The 16,315-nt window shown below is 42.7% G+C and overlaps 1 protein-coding gene across 1 annotated transcript in view; it reads right to left on the bottom strand.

Annotated features, from left to right (window-relative positions):
• The window catches only part of insra (insulin receptor a), a 41,820-nt gene that overhangs the window by 22,885 nt on the left and 2,620 nt on the right, over positions 1-16,315 (bottom strand). The window contains 1 exon segment of the mRNA XM_076021869.1: positions 9,682-10,230. Within this exon segment, the coding sequence (XP_075877984.1) occupies positions 9,682-10,230 (549 nt within the window).

Raw genomic sequence — 16,315 nt, forward strand, 5'->3', positions numbered from 1 at the left:
CCACCCATGTTTACCTTAAGCTAATTCTATGTGTGTGTGTGTGGTTAAACGTCAATAATACCATGGCCTCACAGTGGACAGCTGATAAGAACGGCCACTAAAAGATTGTCCCCCCTAAACGATTCTGCTTTTATCAGGCCGCGATTTATGGCTGTTTTAGGACATTTAAAAACGGCACAAGGCCTTGAGACCAGTTTATTGAGCACAGTCAGCTCTAGAACGTCCACCTTCCTAAATAGAGCAGCAAAACACACAACTCAGCGGACAGAGGTGGTGGACAAAAAGATTATAATAATAAAATAAATTCAAAATATGAGGCAGACGTCTGAATGATTTTAACCTCCTTGAATAACTGAGTCGAAAACAGTCAAAGTTCTCAGCAAATAAAATGCATGACCACAAATCACCTTAAGTTAAAATCCCGAGTGCCTTCGCCTTGATGCGCAATGACGAACAAGCATTGAGCGAGATTAGCAAGCAGGGTTGACGCAGTCCACTGGCCAGAGGGGTGACTGACCACAATCACTGATAATCACCCCCCCCCCCCCCTTCAGGCAGTGAACGAAACACACATTTAAAGATTAAAATAATTTAATTTAATTCATTAAAATGTAAAAATAAAAAATGAACTAAATTAAACACTTGTGTTGTTTAACATTTAACTTTGCCAAAAAAGACAAAACAAAATAGAATAGGGTAACTGCTAGTTTGATCTTTTGTCAGAAAATACATTTGCGGAAAAAAGACTTTGCCGAGGCAAGTCATACATAAAAGGAAAACTGACGTGTGAACATTGCAACTCACACCAATACAAAGATGAAAGGAGTTTGACTCCAAAACTTCTTGCCACCGATCACATGAGATAAATTATTCTTTTTAATTCTTAAAAAAACAAAACAAAACAAAAGAGTGTCTGACAACCAAGGGCTAATTTGTCTCATATTTTGTCTTGCAATATCACTAATCAGCAAGTTTGATTCAGCAGAGGCACCAGGGAGCTTCAGTACAACAAGAACCATAAACAATTTCATTAAGGGACCTGAGCCTACGTTAATAGAGCAAAAACAGACAGACTACATGAAAAAGCATTTATTTATTTTTTTATTTTAATGTTGCCCATCTGAAGGCAGGATATCCAGTTTGTCCGTGCCTCGAATCAAAATGATGAACGTACTGCATTCATTGATTTCCAATTACGCTGCCTGTTTGAGAGGCAAATGACGCACCCTGCCGCCTTGAATCTTCATTTCCTTCCAGAGGGTCAGGCTAAAAAAATGATGACCAACCTCTGCGCTCGGCTTTAACTGCTTTGCAGCATATCAAACGCATGTACGTCTCTTTAATGTCACTATACTGTTTCGTCACACAGCCTTTTTTAGACTTAAACGTTATGTCAAATGGGAATCATTTCCTGTTTAAGTAAAAGCAGTATTTTTCACGGAGGAGCCCCTTGATTCAAGCCAATCTGTCCGTGGGAAATGTGTTCTTCAAATTGCAGTCTGCAATTGTCTTGTAGCGAATGGATTAACAGTGTGTTTATTTTCCAGACTGTAAGGGACTAACTGCAAGCGCTTTCTTAAGGAGGAAAATCCCAGCGTGTGTTTTTTGACAACAGCAAATGATAAAAATGAATTAAAAATAAAATAAAGTTATTGAAACTGGAAACCAAAACTTAACTACTGATGCATGACTGAGACTGAAATATAATTTTAAGCTCCACAGATGAAAGCAATTCACAGAAAAACAAGGAAATAAATAAATAAAAATGAAGGAATTTCAATGAACATGTGACAAAAAATGTGTGGATCAGGTTAAGTCACAGAACGGCAATTGGCAACTAATTGTATAACCCCACAATTCATTTTTAGAAGCGCAGTAAAAAACAAACAAACAAAAAAACCCACTACTTTTCGTTTTTCAAGTGACAGAATTTCCTGCTTCTCTGGTTCAAATTATTTCCCAGTTAAAAACAGCCATGACAAATCATCAAGAAGAAAACCCCCATGGGACACAAAAAGATTTACTGACAGAGTTGCTGAGAACAAGTTGTACTGTGTGAATAGGTGCACATTAGACGCATCTCATGCTTTTCTGAACCATTTGCAAGTCTTCTTCATTCTTCATTCAGACGAGAACAAGGCTGCGACAATAATGCAATTCATGTGTGATTCTAACTCTTTTATCAGGTGTGCTGTCGATTAAACAACCTGTCTTTATGTTCATATTCAATGTAAAAAAACACCAAATAAACTGATTTAAAAAAAATAATAATTAAAAAAAAAAAAAAAAAACGGCATCAAAGTTGTGAGGAACTCGGAACGGGCGGATAAAAATCAGGACGGCTTCCTTCAGCTCTAATTAAAACCGGCCATAAAACAGGTCGCTGCAGTTTTATTGCTGCTGGTTGTGAGTGCGAGCGTGTGCGTGTGCGGCACAGTGAAGAAATGCCTCTCGGCTCCCAGTTTTAGCAGATGCCTGAAATGTCTGGGATTCCATGGGAATGGCTCCAGCGGCTGCACGGCAAAGGTTCGCTGGGTGCAGCTCGGCCGCCCCGAGTGCCGGAGCCGCTGAGCGAATTAAGAGAAGAGAGCTCGTGCTGTGTGTGTGTGTGTGTGTGTGTGTGTGTGTGTGTGTGTGTGTGTGTGTGTGTGTGTGTGTGTGTGTGTGTGAGTGCGCAAGAGTGTGAAGAGTCGCTGCGCAGTCATTTCAATTCATTCAATGGAGAGACGCACGTGTTTCCTAAGTTGCAAGCGGAAAACAGGAAGTGAGAAAGGCATATAGACAGCTGCTTCTGTGATTCTTTACCTTGCATTTTTTTTTTTTTTTTTTTTTTCAGCAGAAAGTTGTTTTTAAATACGCAGTTTGTTTCACGATGTTATAGATCTGGAAGTACTGCTGCTGCCATGCGTGTCAACTGGCCAAGCAGTGAAAAAAAGGGAAAAGAAAAGGTCAAAAATGCAGCGCGAACTGAGCGCGGCGCTGAACGCCAACAAGCAGAGGAATTATGACTTGCGACGGCTCCAAAAACGCCTCAGTAAAAATATGTGAGATGCAGATAAAGGGACAACCTTGTTTGTGGAGCATCAGGCGAGAGCACTCTTCATTCTCCCTTTCTATTTTTTTATTTTATTTTTTGGCTTCGAAAGAAAAAAAAAAGAAGAGACTAAGATGGACGACACGGGGTCGCAACCCTTTATTCTTTTGCACTGATGTCATGACGAGGAGGGGCTGCAACGCGTGCCGCTGGCGTCGGGGAAGATCATGCAATTGTGTTTAAATTGTGTTTTAAATTTTTTTTTTTTTTTTTTAAATGAGCGAAGCGAGTTTGACAAACCAATTAAGTTTGCGGGTTGTGTACAAGTGTACACAATAAAAAAAAAAAAAAAAGGAACAAAAAACAGGACAAAACGGGAAGCAAAGTTGCAGCGTTCCATTACAGAGCAATCCATCAACCCTAATAAATAAATAAAAAAAGAAGGCCTTGACACTGTGAACCTGGTGGCCATGTGTGCTACAAAATGCTATTATGACGCTGGCTCTCGAGCCACCGCTCTAATGAAATGGCAGCAATCTGAAGCAGCTGTGAACGGCTAACCTCGTTTGTGGGTTACGGTGAATTCAGTTTGCCCTGGTACACGCCCCCCCTAGCCCCACCCCCCACCCTCGTTTATTCCACAGCTGTGAAGCAACAGTCGATTTTCTTTCACCACCGCAGCTTTTAGTTTGGAGCGAACTTCATTTGCAGAGGGGCGGGAGGGGGTGGGGGGGGCATGCCTGAGGCCTTCAGGTTAGACTGGAGGGAGGATGACGGGGCTGAGTTAGAGCCCGTCTGTCTGTCTGTCTGTCCGTCCGTCCGTCTGGCTCGGTGTCACTTCCACCCTTAAAATAATATCGCCAAAGCAATAATATCCTCCCGTTTCCGCAACAGACAGCTTTACTGCCGGCTAAGTTTGTCCCTTTTCCTCCCGCCGCCACGCTACGCATTTAATGTTTGGCTCTCATAAAAGTGTCCGCCGCTACCGTGCCGACACCCCCCGAGGTCCCGCCGTCCATTCATAACCTCCGAGCGGAAGCGGCCAAAACAATGACGGGAAACAATTGGACGGGAGGCTCTGTGAACTTCGACGTCGGCCATTGTTGGCCGAGGAAACGTTATCGTGGCGCCAGCGCTGCCTGTTGCGTGCGGCTAGCTGCGGCCCGGTGACCCCCCCCCCCCCCCCCAGCTCTCCCCACCTCCGCCTCCCGACCCGTCCTCAACCTCCCTGCGTGGCGAGAGGTGCTTCTCTTTACCCGACAGCAAACGACGGATGCGGGCGCAAGCGCGCCGCTCTCCCGTTTCCGAGTAGCTTCGCTAAACAATAGCCGCCGCCGAATTCGCTCCCGGGGTTGCGTCCCGTGTCAGATTTATGTGCGGCCGCCGCCGACCCTGAGCCTTCGCCAAGTCCGTCTTGTGATTTGTGCAGCGTATAGTATGTGACGCCAGTCGGGATTAAATTTGGAACGTCCACCTCGAGCAGAGGCCAGAGGAGAGGACAGCCTGACCTGACGATGGAAACACTTTTTTTAATGGTTTGGAATGAAACTGGGGAGACTTGAAAGTGAATCGCTGGGACAATGGAAAGTGTTCTGTTAACAGTTGACACTCTAGCGCTGGCGCGAGTCTGCCTGCAAAGAAGGAGATATTTATTCAAAGCTTGCTCATTCGCAGCTGCTAGTCGAGATTCGCAGGCATTTTTGGGATGGCGTCACACGTTTTTCCGTGCTGATGTCACATGTTCGCAGACTCCGAAAGCAGGCCCGGCTCAAAACGGTAATCCCTCTCTATCATAGCCAATGGCATCGTTGTATTGATTGATACTGTTGTTGCCGGACTTCTTCACAGCCAGCACAAAGCCGGTTGGTCAAGCTGGTAGGCAGAGAGGCTTGATTCAGCCGAAACCACTAAGAATCCTACTTAAAGGTGCCCATCTATGTTTGAGGGTTGAGCGGAAAAGTGAGCCGGGTTGCTGGGTGATGGGTTGCCAAGGGTGATGCTGGTGGGTTTGGTCATTGGCTTAGTTTGGTGGATCAGGTGGAGGGGAAGACTTGGACGCAGTACAATGAGGGGATCAAAGTAGGTGGGATCAAAAAGTCAGAACCAAAACGTGTTGATTTATATGAGAGCTGTGATTCTTTTTTCCTTTACTATACAGTGCTGATGGTAGTGTTATTTTAGTATTGCTGTTATTTGTTTTTTGTTGTCATTACCACAAATGTGTCACACTTTTCTTGCTATTGAAAAGAGGAAAATATAAAATAAAGCAACTTTGAAAAGAGGACATAAGAGGAAAAGGGAACCCCCCCCCCCAAAAAAAATAGTACAGGTTCTCAAGTCTTTTTTTTTTTAAATCTAAATAAATGGAACTGAACCAAACATGTTTCAAATAGTCATCTGCAGATTTTGTGCAACATGTTTTCATTTCTTAACGCAGGCTTTCAACAACTCACCAGAACTGTCATGCGATGTAAAAACATTGCTGCAAAAATGCAAACAATACATGATCTTGATTGTGAGTTTTGATTTAGAAAGGCTAAAAAAAGACAGACTGGTTTTATCTCTGCTTGTCAGGGGCATTGATGTGATTCTTGAAATATCTTATTTGTGTCATTGGATTTTTTTTTTCAAGATACCTCAACCTCCTTGACAGCCCTTTAAAATCCTGAAATTCCATGTTATTATTTATATTAAATACAAAAGCAATCTTCTTTTTTTTAATGTTATGGTTAAGAAATGTAGAGGGCATCAGATTTTCATATAACAAACGACAAAGAAACGCAACAAGGCCTTCATCATTTGATGTCTTTTGTCTTCTGCTTCCCTGACGGCCATGTACTGAACTAAAAACACACCAAAGGACAATTATAGCCCAACAGGAAGCTGCTCATTAATAGCTGGTTTGCAGCCAATATTTTCAGGTGACAGATTACATCAGGGTCTGGGCTAAAAGTAAACATTAAACAATCTTGCTACACAAGAGCAGCAACCAAAACATCATCAGATGCTCATTATCTTTAAATGGGCGTCTGGCAGAAATAGTTTTTATCTATTTATTTATTTCAACAAAAGAACAGACGGAAAGTGCTGCACCAACTCATTATTTTGATTCAATTTGTCAAAGGGAATGGTGGACTACTGAGTTCTCGCTACAACCAAGGGAACAAAAATAGAAAGTGGGAATACTATTTATGGTAAGAATCACTGTTTTTGTTAAAAAAAAAAAAAAAAAAAAGAGAAAAAGAAAATTGCACAGTTTTTCAAATTACAAGCACGCTGGGTTGCTCGGGCTTAAAGACGTTCTGATTGCGTCATGGTGATATCTAGACAACATATTGACTCTTGGCCACAATTACAATCTGCTAATTCCTCATTTTTAACAGAAGCTAAATGGAAGTTTTCTAACTTTTATGGTGAGCTGACACTGCTGTGTACTGCTACTACCACGATGTACATGTGTGTATGTCAACAACACACCTTTGGAGTGACACCAGCAAATATCAAAATATGCCTTCTGTGGGTGTGCTTGTTTGAAAACGACACCGTTCAGCTGCTGAAGTGGTGCGTGCATCCGTTCCAAAATCCTCTCTGCTTTGATCACGGCTGCCACCTGCAAACTTGTCTGGCCGCATTAGTGAACAGAAGCACAAAGCTCGGAGTAAATAGACGAGGGCAAATTAGCGGCGCTTTCCCTGGGAGAGGTCCAAATGGGAGGCAGGCAGAGGAAACCGTCCGTGACTTGAAACACGGGGACTAAAGGTCTCATGGTCGGGAAATTATTTAGGTTTCTGTTGTTATCCAGTTGACAGACAGTGAGGCTTGTGGTCAGCTCTGGCACTGAAATACTTCATTACAAAGCAAACTCTGTAAGTTAGTACGTTTCTACTAACTTGCATGAATCCAAGCTGAACATATTTTTGCTGTTCTTTTCATAGTGGAAAGAACTGGGCCCACAGCGCAGTGTTAAGAGTTACATTTTTATATCCTAAATGTTGAACTGCAAAGTCAGCATTTTTAGGTTTATATACTTTTTGCATGCTTGACAAAAATTAAGTTTGGGGGTTTGGGTGGGGGGGGGGGGGGGACCACTGGCCCATAGAGGACACATTGGGTTGCATATGAAGAAGGACGCTTAATACCTTGCAATCTATCACGCAGTTGTAGCTGGAGCCTAACAGCTCTTTCCATGCTTAATGAAAGCAGGGTTTTCCTCAAGCTCCTCATAAGTGCTTAGGTGCTGCGGTTGTGGTGGCGGACTCGTGTACTTTCAGTCCACCTCCCCCAAAGAAAATATGCTACTTTCCCCAAAGCTGCACACTTTCACGTGCTTCTATAATCATGTGAAAATAAATTGTTATTAGCACGTCATTTATTTCATAAAAGTAGAGTGTTTTTTTTTTACACACTTCACTCAGAGACACTAAAAAAAAAAAAAAAAAAAAAAAACTTGTAAAGAAAATGTATTCACTGATGATGTAAGAGCAAAGTCCTGCCATAACCCCTGGAATTTTAGGGAGTAATCACACAGTACACTTCATAAAAATAAGCAAAAGAGGAAAAAAATGTTGGAGTGGCTGGCAATGCATTTGCTTATCTTTAAAAAAATAAATAAATAAAAAAAAAAATATATATATATATATATTTATATATATATATATGTGTGTGTGAAGCTACCGACCAGGGAAGTTTGACAGTTACAGCTAGATTTTCAGAAAGTAGTTGTAATGATGACCGCCGTTTAAAAACTAACTCCATTTGACCCAATTTACCTCTGTTCTGCTGCATCGCACACACACGCTCACTGTTGTGCAACAACGGCAGCTTTGGCCCAAGACGCTGCTGGGACTCAAACTGAGATACCACAGGCTCTGCCATGGCTCCATGCAGACCGCTGACTGGACATCAGTCTTCTCCAAGTCATCAAACACAACTTAACAAGTCTCCTTTGTGGTCATGCGGTCACTAGTAACCATTTGATTTCCATCGTCACCGCACTTTTTGACCACCGTCTTTCAAAGAAACATACCAAAAGAAAAAAACCTGCTCATCGAGCAGCCATCGATTAAAGTCGTGTGAGGAACATACCCACAAAAATCCTCTTAAAGTGAAAACGTGGAGCTCCTTCTGCTAACGCAGTTACAGCTTGTCGCAGCCACACCAAACATTATTTGGCACCTTTAAAAAGGGCTCATGCGGAGATACTTGTTCAAAAGAACCGTTAAGAAAGAAACAGAAAAAACCCCCACTGTACACAGTGTTGTGTAACAGTGCGAGCCGAGGTGTTCCGACAGCACCAGTGTGCAAAATTCTTCATGGCCCTTGAATTTGAACTGCTTGGCACCGTGATATGACTTGGCTTGTTTTACAGTACGAGGGCCGCTGCTGTGCTCAAAGGGCACTGAGAAATGCGTTGTGAGGTCCAGGTATCTCCTGTTCAACTTGCTTCAACTTCACATGACTGAAGCTCAACGTTTGCACATCTTTTACACATATTCTATGCACTCTACGCAGTCCTAAACATTGCCGAACTAAACAGTCCCAAACTTGACATTAAAATGATAGCATAATTGATTGTGCATTTGCTTTGTATGCGGTCAGCTTTGATCGTTTCATTTGTGTTAACTTCCGTTTTCTTGTTTGTTTGTTTGAGTGAATGTGAATGTTGAATTCGTTGGATGAACACCTCTTCCTTTAGACACATCTAAACCTGGACTCTGCCTCCTCGTCTCTCACACCATCTCCTCTCTGGTCTCCCTCCTGGCCTTATAGCTGTCACTTCCAATCTGCTTGAAATAATAATAATGGATAATGGAGAAGAGCTGATAGCAGTGGTGGGAGCTGCTACTGGAAATTTGGGGGAGGGCCAGTACGGGAATTTTACAGAGCGGCCTTCTTCCTGAGTTATTTGTCCAAGTTACTCCACTGTAAATAGTTTAAACGTGACAAGTCAAGCTCTTCTTCATTAAAACATTAGACAAAACCAAAGTGGGATAAGCCACCTTGCGTAAACTCTGCCGAGTACGACTGATGTGAAATGTGGCGAGCAGCTTCTGTAAAGGTTTGTGAGTGGGCAGCAGTGTCAAGAGTGGCGGTTCATGATATTCATCATCATTGTTGAAACCAAGTTCTTTCAATAGGCTCGACTACACGAGGGATGGGAAGTAATTATATTAGATAATTACAATTAGCTCTATTTTTCTTTTCGTTTTGTTTTAGAAACAAGAAAAAGCACTGAACCAGTAAGAAGGAATAATGTTGGAAATATGTACGGTAGTAAAAATTGAAACCAAAGCCTATGCATGTGTGTTGAAAAACAAATGTCTTTGCCATTTAATTTGAAATTTATGTGAATATGTGTGTTTTTGTGTAATTTAGTATATATAAAATAGTCAATAGCAAATGTTAACAGTTTCACTTTTTTTTTTTATCACTCATACACTAGTCAATTAATTATTTAGAATACTGTTAAGGTCAGTAACATGTACTATTCTTTCTGAGCTCACCTTTATGATTCTTCTTATTATCTTATTTATTTGTTAAGTGCTTGACTTAAGGCATAGCTTTTATTTGATTTATTTAGTTATTTTTTTTTACCAAACAGAGTGTCGGTCATTCAAGTTGTGATAATATGAAACAAGTCGTCTTACTTCTCTGGCAGTGGTTCTGAGTCCAGCAGCGCTCACTGAAATGGCCGTTGATGGTGGTGGTCTGGCAAGTGGTCTTTCCAATGGAGGCCCCTGGGCACACGTCCCCACACTCTCTGTCGTTCTTGTTGGCCATGATGTAGTTGTCCTCTACCGAGTCCAATATTTTGGACCAGTCCAGAGTGGACAGGTAGCAGAGGTCCGGGTTCTTCTCGATCCTCACAGCCCCTCGGGTGATGTTCATCAAGCTATGGAGGCCGATCTCTCGCAGCTGAAGCATTTCGAAGATCACCAGAGCGTAGTTGAAGAACAGATTGTTGCCTCTGATCACGGTCAGGTTAGGGAAGAGGTCACTGAAACTCTCCAGGCCATACACTCTGAACAGTAACAGGTAATCGGTGACCACTATCAGGTTGGGGAAACTGATGCCTCGGAAATCCTCGGGCTTGGTCCTGAACATGAGTAAGATTTTCAGGTGGCCTTCGATCACAGTGCAGTTTTCAAGTGACTGCAGGTTGGTCACATTGTTCCGGATGTCCTTGCTCGGACATACTGAAATGACACAAACAGAGAGATGTATTCCTTAACAACATGAAACTTATTTTACATCATGAAAACATTCACAAAAACAACTCAAGTGATTTGGAACAGCAATGCGGTCGTGACAACCAATCAGTCTTCCCTTTCTAAGAAATGTTTTGACTGTTCAACAAACTGGAAATGCTGAAACGTGACTGATATGCTGGGCAGGCGCGCATGTTCTATAAACTGGAAAAGCAGGGTTCAAGAAGGCAGACATGGTCTCATGCCGGGGAGAAAAATAGCTCCCTTGCTAATTAGAGGGAATATTTTGCTGAAAAAAATCTGCAGTTATGTCTCTGCCTTTGATGAAGACCAGGCCGACTTTGCTGACATTTTGTTTAGCAACCACATCGCTGGCCCGGTGGCCAGTGTCAAATATGGAGTGCTGTCCACTCAGCCCGGCTGTGCTCATCCTTGATTTGTGGGGTCGCTTCCATAACTCAAAGAAGAATTGGCTAATTTGCAGTAAAAAAAAAAAAAAAATTATATATATATGCCTACTGAGGTGGTGGCTGCAGCATATATATATATATATATATATATATATATATATATATATATATATATATATATACACATATATATATATATATATATATATATATACATATATACATATATATATATATATATATATATATACATACATATATATATATATATATATATATATATATATATACATATATATGTGCGCGCGCGCACACACACACACACACACACACACACACACACACACACACACACACACACACACACACACACACACACACACATTTGATTTATTTATTTTGAACAAGAATTTAAAAAAATAAGAATAACAAATCCAAATAACTAATCAGAATAACAAAAATCATACAAGTATCCAATATTCAACTCCAATACCTTTCTTTTTTTATGCTCAAGTCAAATCAAACACTGCTCATTTACTCTCCTGCACCAACTGGCTATAAACCTATTAAGGCATCAACCGAGTCCTCGATCGGCTGTTTCATGTGACATAAATAACGTCAGTCATGAGACGTGTCCCCTGCAGGTGCAACCTGGGACATTCCGGGGCGGGACTTTTACAGCTGCTGTACAGTATCATGGGTGCAGCCGGGGTGCTGCCTGGCTGGGCGACTCTGTTTGTTTACCAACGAGCCTTCCGCTGAGCCGGGTGCGCCGGCCCCCGTTGCTCACCGTTCATTGGGGGGGGGCTGTATCACTCCTTGGCATGCACCTCCTTACGGTGAGCGGCTCCTTTTACACCTTGTTGCATAACAGTCAAAGACAACCAGTGCGCGCGCACACACACACACACACACACACACACACACACACACACACACACACACACACACACACACACACACACACACACACACACACACGCCAAGGGTCCAATTACCGAGTGTCCAAACAACAAGCATTTGGCTCCGTCCGTGGCTGCGGCCCGGTGAGCACGCTCCGCTGCACTTTGAGCCAAGCTGCCCAACATACGAAACCTGGCTGCTCGTTTGAAGCGCGCACAAAACGTCCATGCGTGGATTTCAACTGCAGTGCAGGTCGCTGCAAACAACTTGCAACATGAGAAAGTGCATTTCCACTTGAACCACCCCGCTCCGCAGATCCCTCCGTGGCCTTGGATGGTATAGCAAAGTGCCGAGCGTGAAGCCTGTCATTTCAACTGATCCACATCCCACTGAAATAATTCCGATCATGCTGAAATAAATTGCAGGAGGAGGCAGCGGTAACTTAGCTTAACATAACTGCATCTGTTAATATACTGGCAGCTGCAAAGACTCTTTGTAGACTTCCTATCAGAACTCGCACAACTACTTGACCAGCTACTACTAGCCAGGTGAAGATGCTGGTGATCTGCAGCAAAGGGGGGGCAGCGGTTCTTCAGAGGCTGACAGTGAACTAGGTGACCCTAGGCACACGGCAAATCATCACATGGCGTTGAGTTGAAGCTCCCGTCAGGATACACTTTCAGCCAGGCAGGCCAGTATTTTTAGCTCCGCATTCCCAATAGAATCTAATACGCTCCGGCCGTATGGACACACGCTCACTCTGAAATGTGGAACACAGCATTGGCAGAGGGAGTGGGACCAGTGGAAGAACCCGTCATTCTGGATGTTGACGCAAAACTTTTGTTAAAGACCATTTTGTAAATTGAGCCGAAACTCAGCACGAAGAGGCTGGATTTAACTGGACCACTGCAAAGCAGGTGCTCGCTCAAACTCTCATGCAAACTTTTTTGTGTTAAGGCGAAAGTGAGAAAGCTATTATAATCATTAACATGACGTTTGAGCCGGGCTTCATGTACCAAATACTCCAGGGCAGGAAAAAAAATACAAAAAAACAAAAACAAAAGTGAACACACAGTCAAGCTGTTCAGAATCAGACTAGATTAGAATGGATCAGAACAATGAACAAATGAGTGAGGTGATATTGACTGATGACATTGTGGTCTTTCACTGGCAGCAATCAGTGGAGCTGATGATTCATTAAGAAGAGCTGCAACAGTTTCCCCTATCAGCGACACTGATGAGCAGCGACTCATTAACAGCCAATCAATGGTCCAATTATTCTCCCATTATTTGAGGAGAGGCTGAATTTGTCACACTTTTCAAATGCTCTTTGAAAATAAAATGAATGAGACTCGTGCAGGGTGTAACCCAGCTGGAATAGCCCACCAGGGTGCAGGAGGGGTAATGATAGAAAATGGATGGATGGATGGATGGATGAAATCTCCAAAGGTTTGAAACACAATCTATCAGACAGTTACACCACAGCAGCGCTGATGTTTCACTTGAAGCTAAAACCAAGAGACTGTCCTACATGTTTCAGGTTTCCATCAGGGAGGGAGAGAGGGACGTGTGAACTGGGCTACAAAAATGAAATCAACTTGAAAAAATATAACTTTTGACGCCTGCTCAACGGTAGCGCGCAAACATTTATGAACAAGCCTTCAGAGTTGCAAAGCTGTGTTTAGGTGCACTATCAGCTTGGAAAAAGATTGAAATGGACATCATGGTGAACGCCCGTTCAGACACAGTCATGAGGTGACATTTTTGACCTAGAAATAAAATGGACGACAGCCATAGTGGCAGGGCGAATCCTAAAAAGGTGTTTACTAAGGAATATGAGTCCTCTGCAGCGCGCTTTCCATGCCAAACAGCGTACAAACGGCTAATCCTTTCACTACCGCTGCAAGCACCAACAGGCACTGACGTTTCTGATCTTAAGAGGGAGGTGCACTGTGGGGTGAGAGAGAGAGTGTGGGTGGGGTGTGGATGGGGGTGGGGGTGTTGTTGCTCTAATGGCATATATTATCTCTGGGCCTCACAGGGAACTGAGGCCTCACTGAGCATGCAGAAGCGCAAGCACAGCACTGCGATTGCAACACTTCCCCTTTCAAGGTGTCACATCTCCGTTGTGCTCCACCAAAGGCTGAAGCTAACGGCAAAATGCCGAGGTCACTCAGACGCATGTTGTCTGTGACCAAACTGACATGTGATGCAATCCACTTAAAGCAGGCTCGTAAAAACTAATCAGCCACTGTCTCCATGGTAGTCCGAAGTTGCAGGAAGTTGCAAAAAATGTTAAAAATTCTATAAATAAATAAATAAATAAATAAATAAATGAATGAATAAAATTTTGCACCACCACACATTTTTTCATTTCTATTTCAGGACATCCTTTCCGAGGGAAAGAGAAGCATCTTGAGAAGCAGCTCATGAGCCATCCTCCTGCACAAGAGGCTCTCGGGAAAATGTGTCTCGTAAGGAGGACAGGGGGCTAAAGCAGGTCATTGAATGCTACAGCTATGTGTTGAGGTTACTGAACTAATAATGCTTGGAGTCAACAACAGAGCGCAGGAACCAAAGAAAGGAGAGAGAGAGAGAACAAGTTAAAGCATGACTGACACTGAGTGAAAAGCCCCTGGTGGAATTGCTTGAACGTCAGACCTGTGATACTTTTGCCCGCCATCTGCTATTGCTGACAAACTCTTTACTATTTACTTATTTTTCTCAACATTTGGGGTGAGGTAATTAATACTATCACCTCTAGGGTACAACACCAGAGGAACTAGAGAACTTCCGTTCAAGCCGAAGGCACTCTCAAACATTAACAGGGTTCCCGCTTAATGTCACTGACAAAATTTCAAAATGGACTTTTCCATGACCTTGCATGAAAATTCCATGACCTCCCCCAACCTATAAATACAGACTTTTCATACACAAAAAAACTGTGGAACTTTGGCAATTACCTTATGGTACAATAATTGCTTAAGACATTCCAAATACAGACACAGTATTTGTGTTGGTCTAAATGAAAGTTGACTGCAGGTGAAATCTTTAGGTGATCAATTAGAGTTAAACTGAAGAGGCGGAGCTAGTTGGTTGGGCTTATTCTGTACACGGATCTGTAGCGCCGTTGGGATGCCAGGGTGGCGAAAGCAAATTCTGCTAGTTTATATGGGCCACGGTCAAATTTCATCTTCTCCAAACCTTCCAGATTGATTTTACAAAACATGAAGACTTTTCCAGGCCTGGAAAATGGCATTTGCAAATTCCATGACTTTTCCAGGTTTTCCATGACGGTGGGAAGCCTGCACAAAGATGTGAGACAGTAAAGTTTGTATGGTTTTATATCGTCACACTTACACACGCCGACAACTCACAGGTGTGTCTTGGGGATGGATGTAAATTTCAAACGCAGCTGCTGAGGGTGACGAGAGCACAAATTGCTGCGTTGTGCACGTGTCAAGCTAGTCATGTCTCTGGCATTTGAGAGGGCACACAGACAGTTTGCGTGGCGTGTTTCTGGAGCCGCGCCGGACGGCTGACAGTTTCACCGCCTCGCAGTCCCTCCCCACGTTGCAAGGTATAAATCAAAAGGTGCCAGGTCACTGGTGGTTACCCCTGGCTGAGGGGCGGAGCCACGCTGCCTGACATGCCAGGCCAGTGATGAGTCATTGTGACTCCACGACGATGCCATCCCACAGCTGAGACCTCCGCGCACGCACACACACACACACACACACACACACACACACACACACACACACACACACACACACAGTTCACTGTGAGTGCAGGTGACATTAGTGCGTCTCTCTCCACCATACTGCCAAAGGAGTGGCACTAGGCTAATAACTTCATAACAATGCTATTCTTAGCATTGTTATGACATGCATGTTTTGTTTGTTTGTTTGTTTGTTGATTGACTTGCTTTTCCTCTTTTGTGCTAAAGTCTGATGATGAAATAAACATATTTTTACTGTACATGTTGGCAAATAATAATAATAATAATAATAATAATAATAATAATAATAATAATAATAATGATGTTATGATGATATGATATTGAGCCAATTGAGTTAAGTGCAGTTTTTGTCTGTGGAATAAGTAAAGAGACAAAACTATGATTTCATTTGCTACAAGACAAACTGGCGAGTTACACAAGAAACCAACTTTGGAGAAAACTGTGATTGAAACAATTAGTTAGAAAGTTTGTAAAAAATACCTTCAAATCAAAAACCCCACAGACGCAGTGGCATATTTAAGTTTCAGTAAACAGTTTCTATTAAACTTCTATTAAACATGAGTAAGAGCATGCAAATGCCACTGACACATGCTGAAAGATGTGCAGAAAATAGAAAAGGAAATATACTGTGGCGAAACTAAACATACCAAGTTGTCTCACACAGCAGCACAGTGCCAGATTTGGAAGATTTCGATAAAATACGATACATTTCTGACTCAATTAACGAAACAAACTAAAGCAACTCACACTAAATAAAAAGCTGCCTTTATCAATCAAATCATTTTTATTTTCCATAGAGCTGAGCGGTGCACTGGCACCAGGTAGCTCCCATGATTTCCACTCTTGGACACCAGTCCGGCCAGGATCACTCCTTCCCCACTGCTGTTCACTCCCAAGTCTGAGAGAAGTGTGTCGGGCTTGCAGCGCAATTACACAACACACGTTCACATACTGTTCTGAACAGGTTGTGCTTGCTTGATGACATCACCTCAATTGCCCCCTAACCTACATATTTACA

The sequence above is a fragment of the Nelusetta ayraudi genome, unplaced genomic scaffold (genome assembly GCF_046127955.1).
Source record: "Nelusetta ayraudi isolate G7.1 ecotype Tasmania unplaced genomic scaffold, CSIRO-AGI_Nayr_v1 ptg000011l, whole genome shotgun sequence".
Taxonomy (NCBI): domain Eukaryota; kingdom Metazoa; phylum Chordata; class Actinopteri; order Tetraodontiformes; family Monacanthidae; genus Nelusetta; species Nelusetta ayraudi.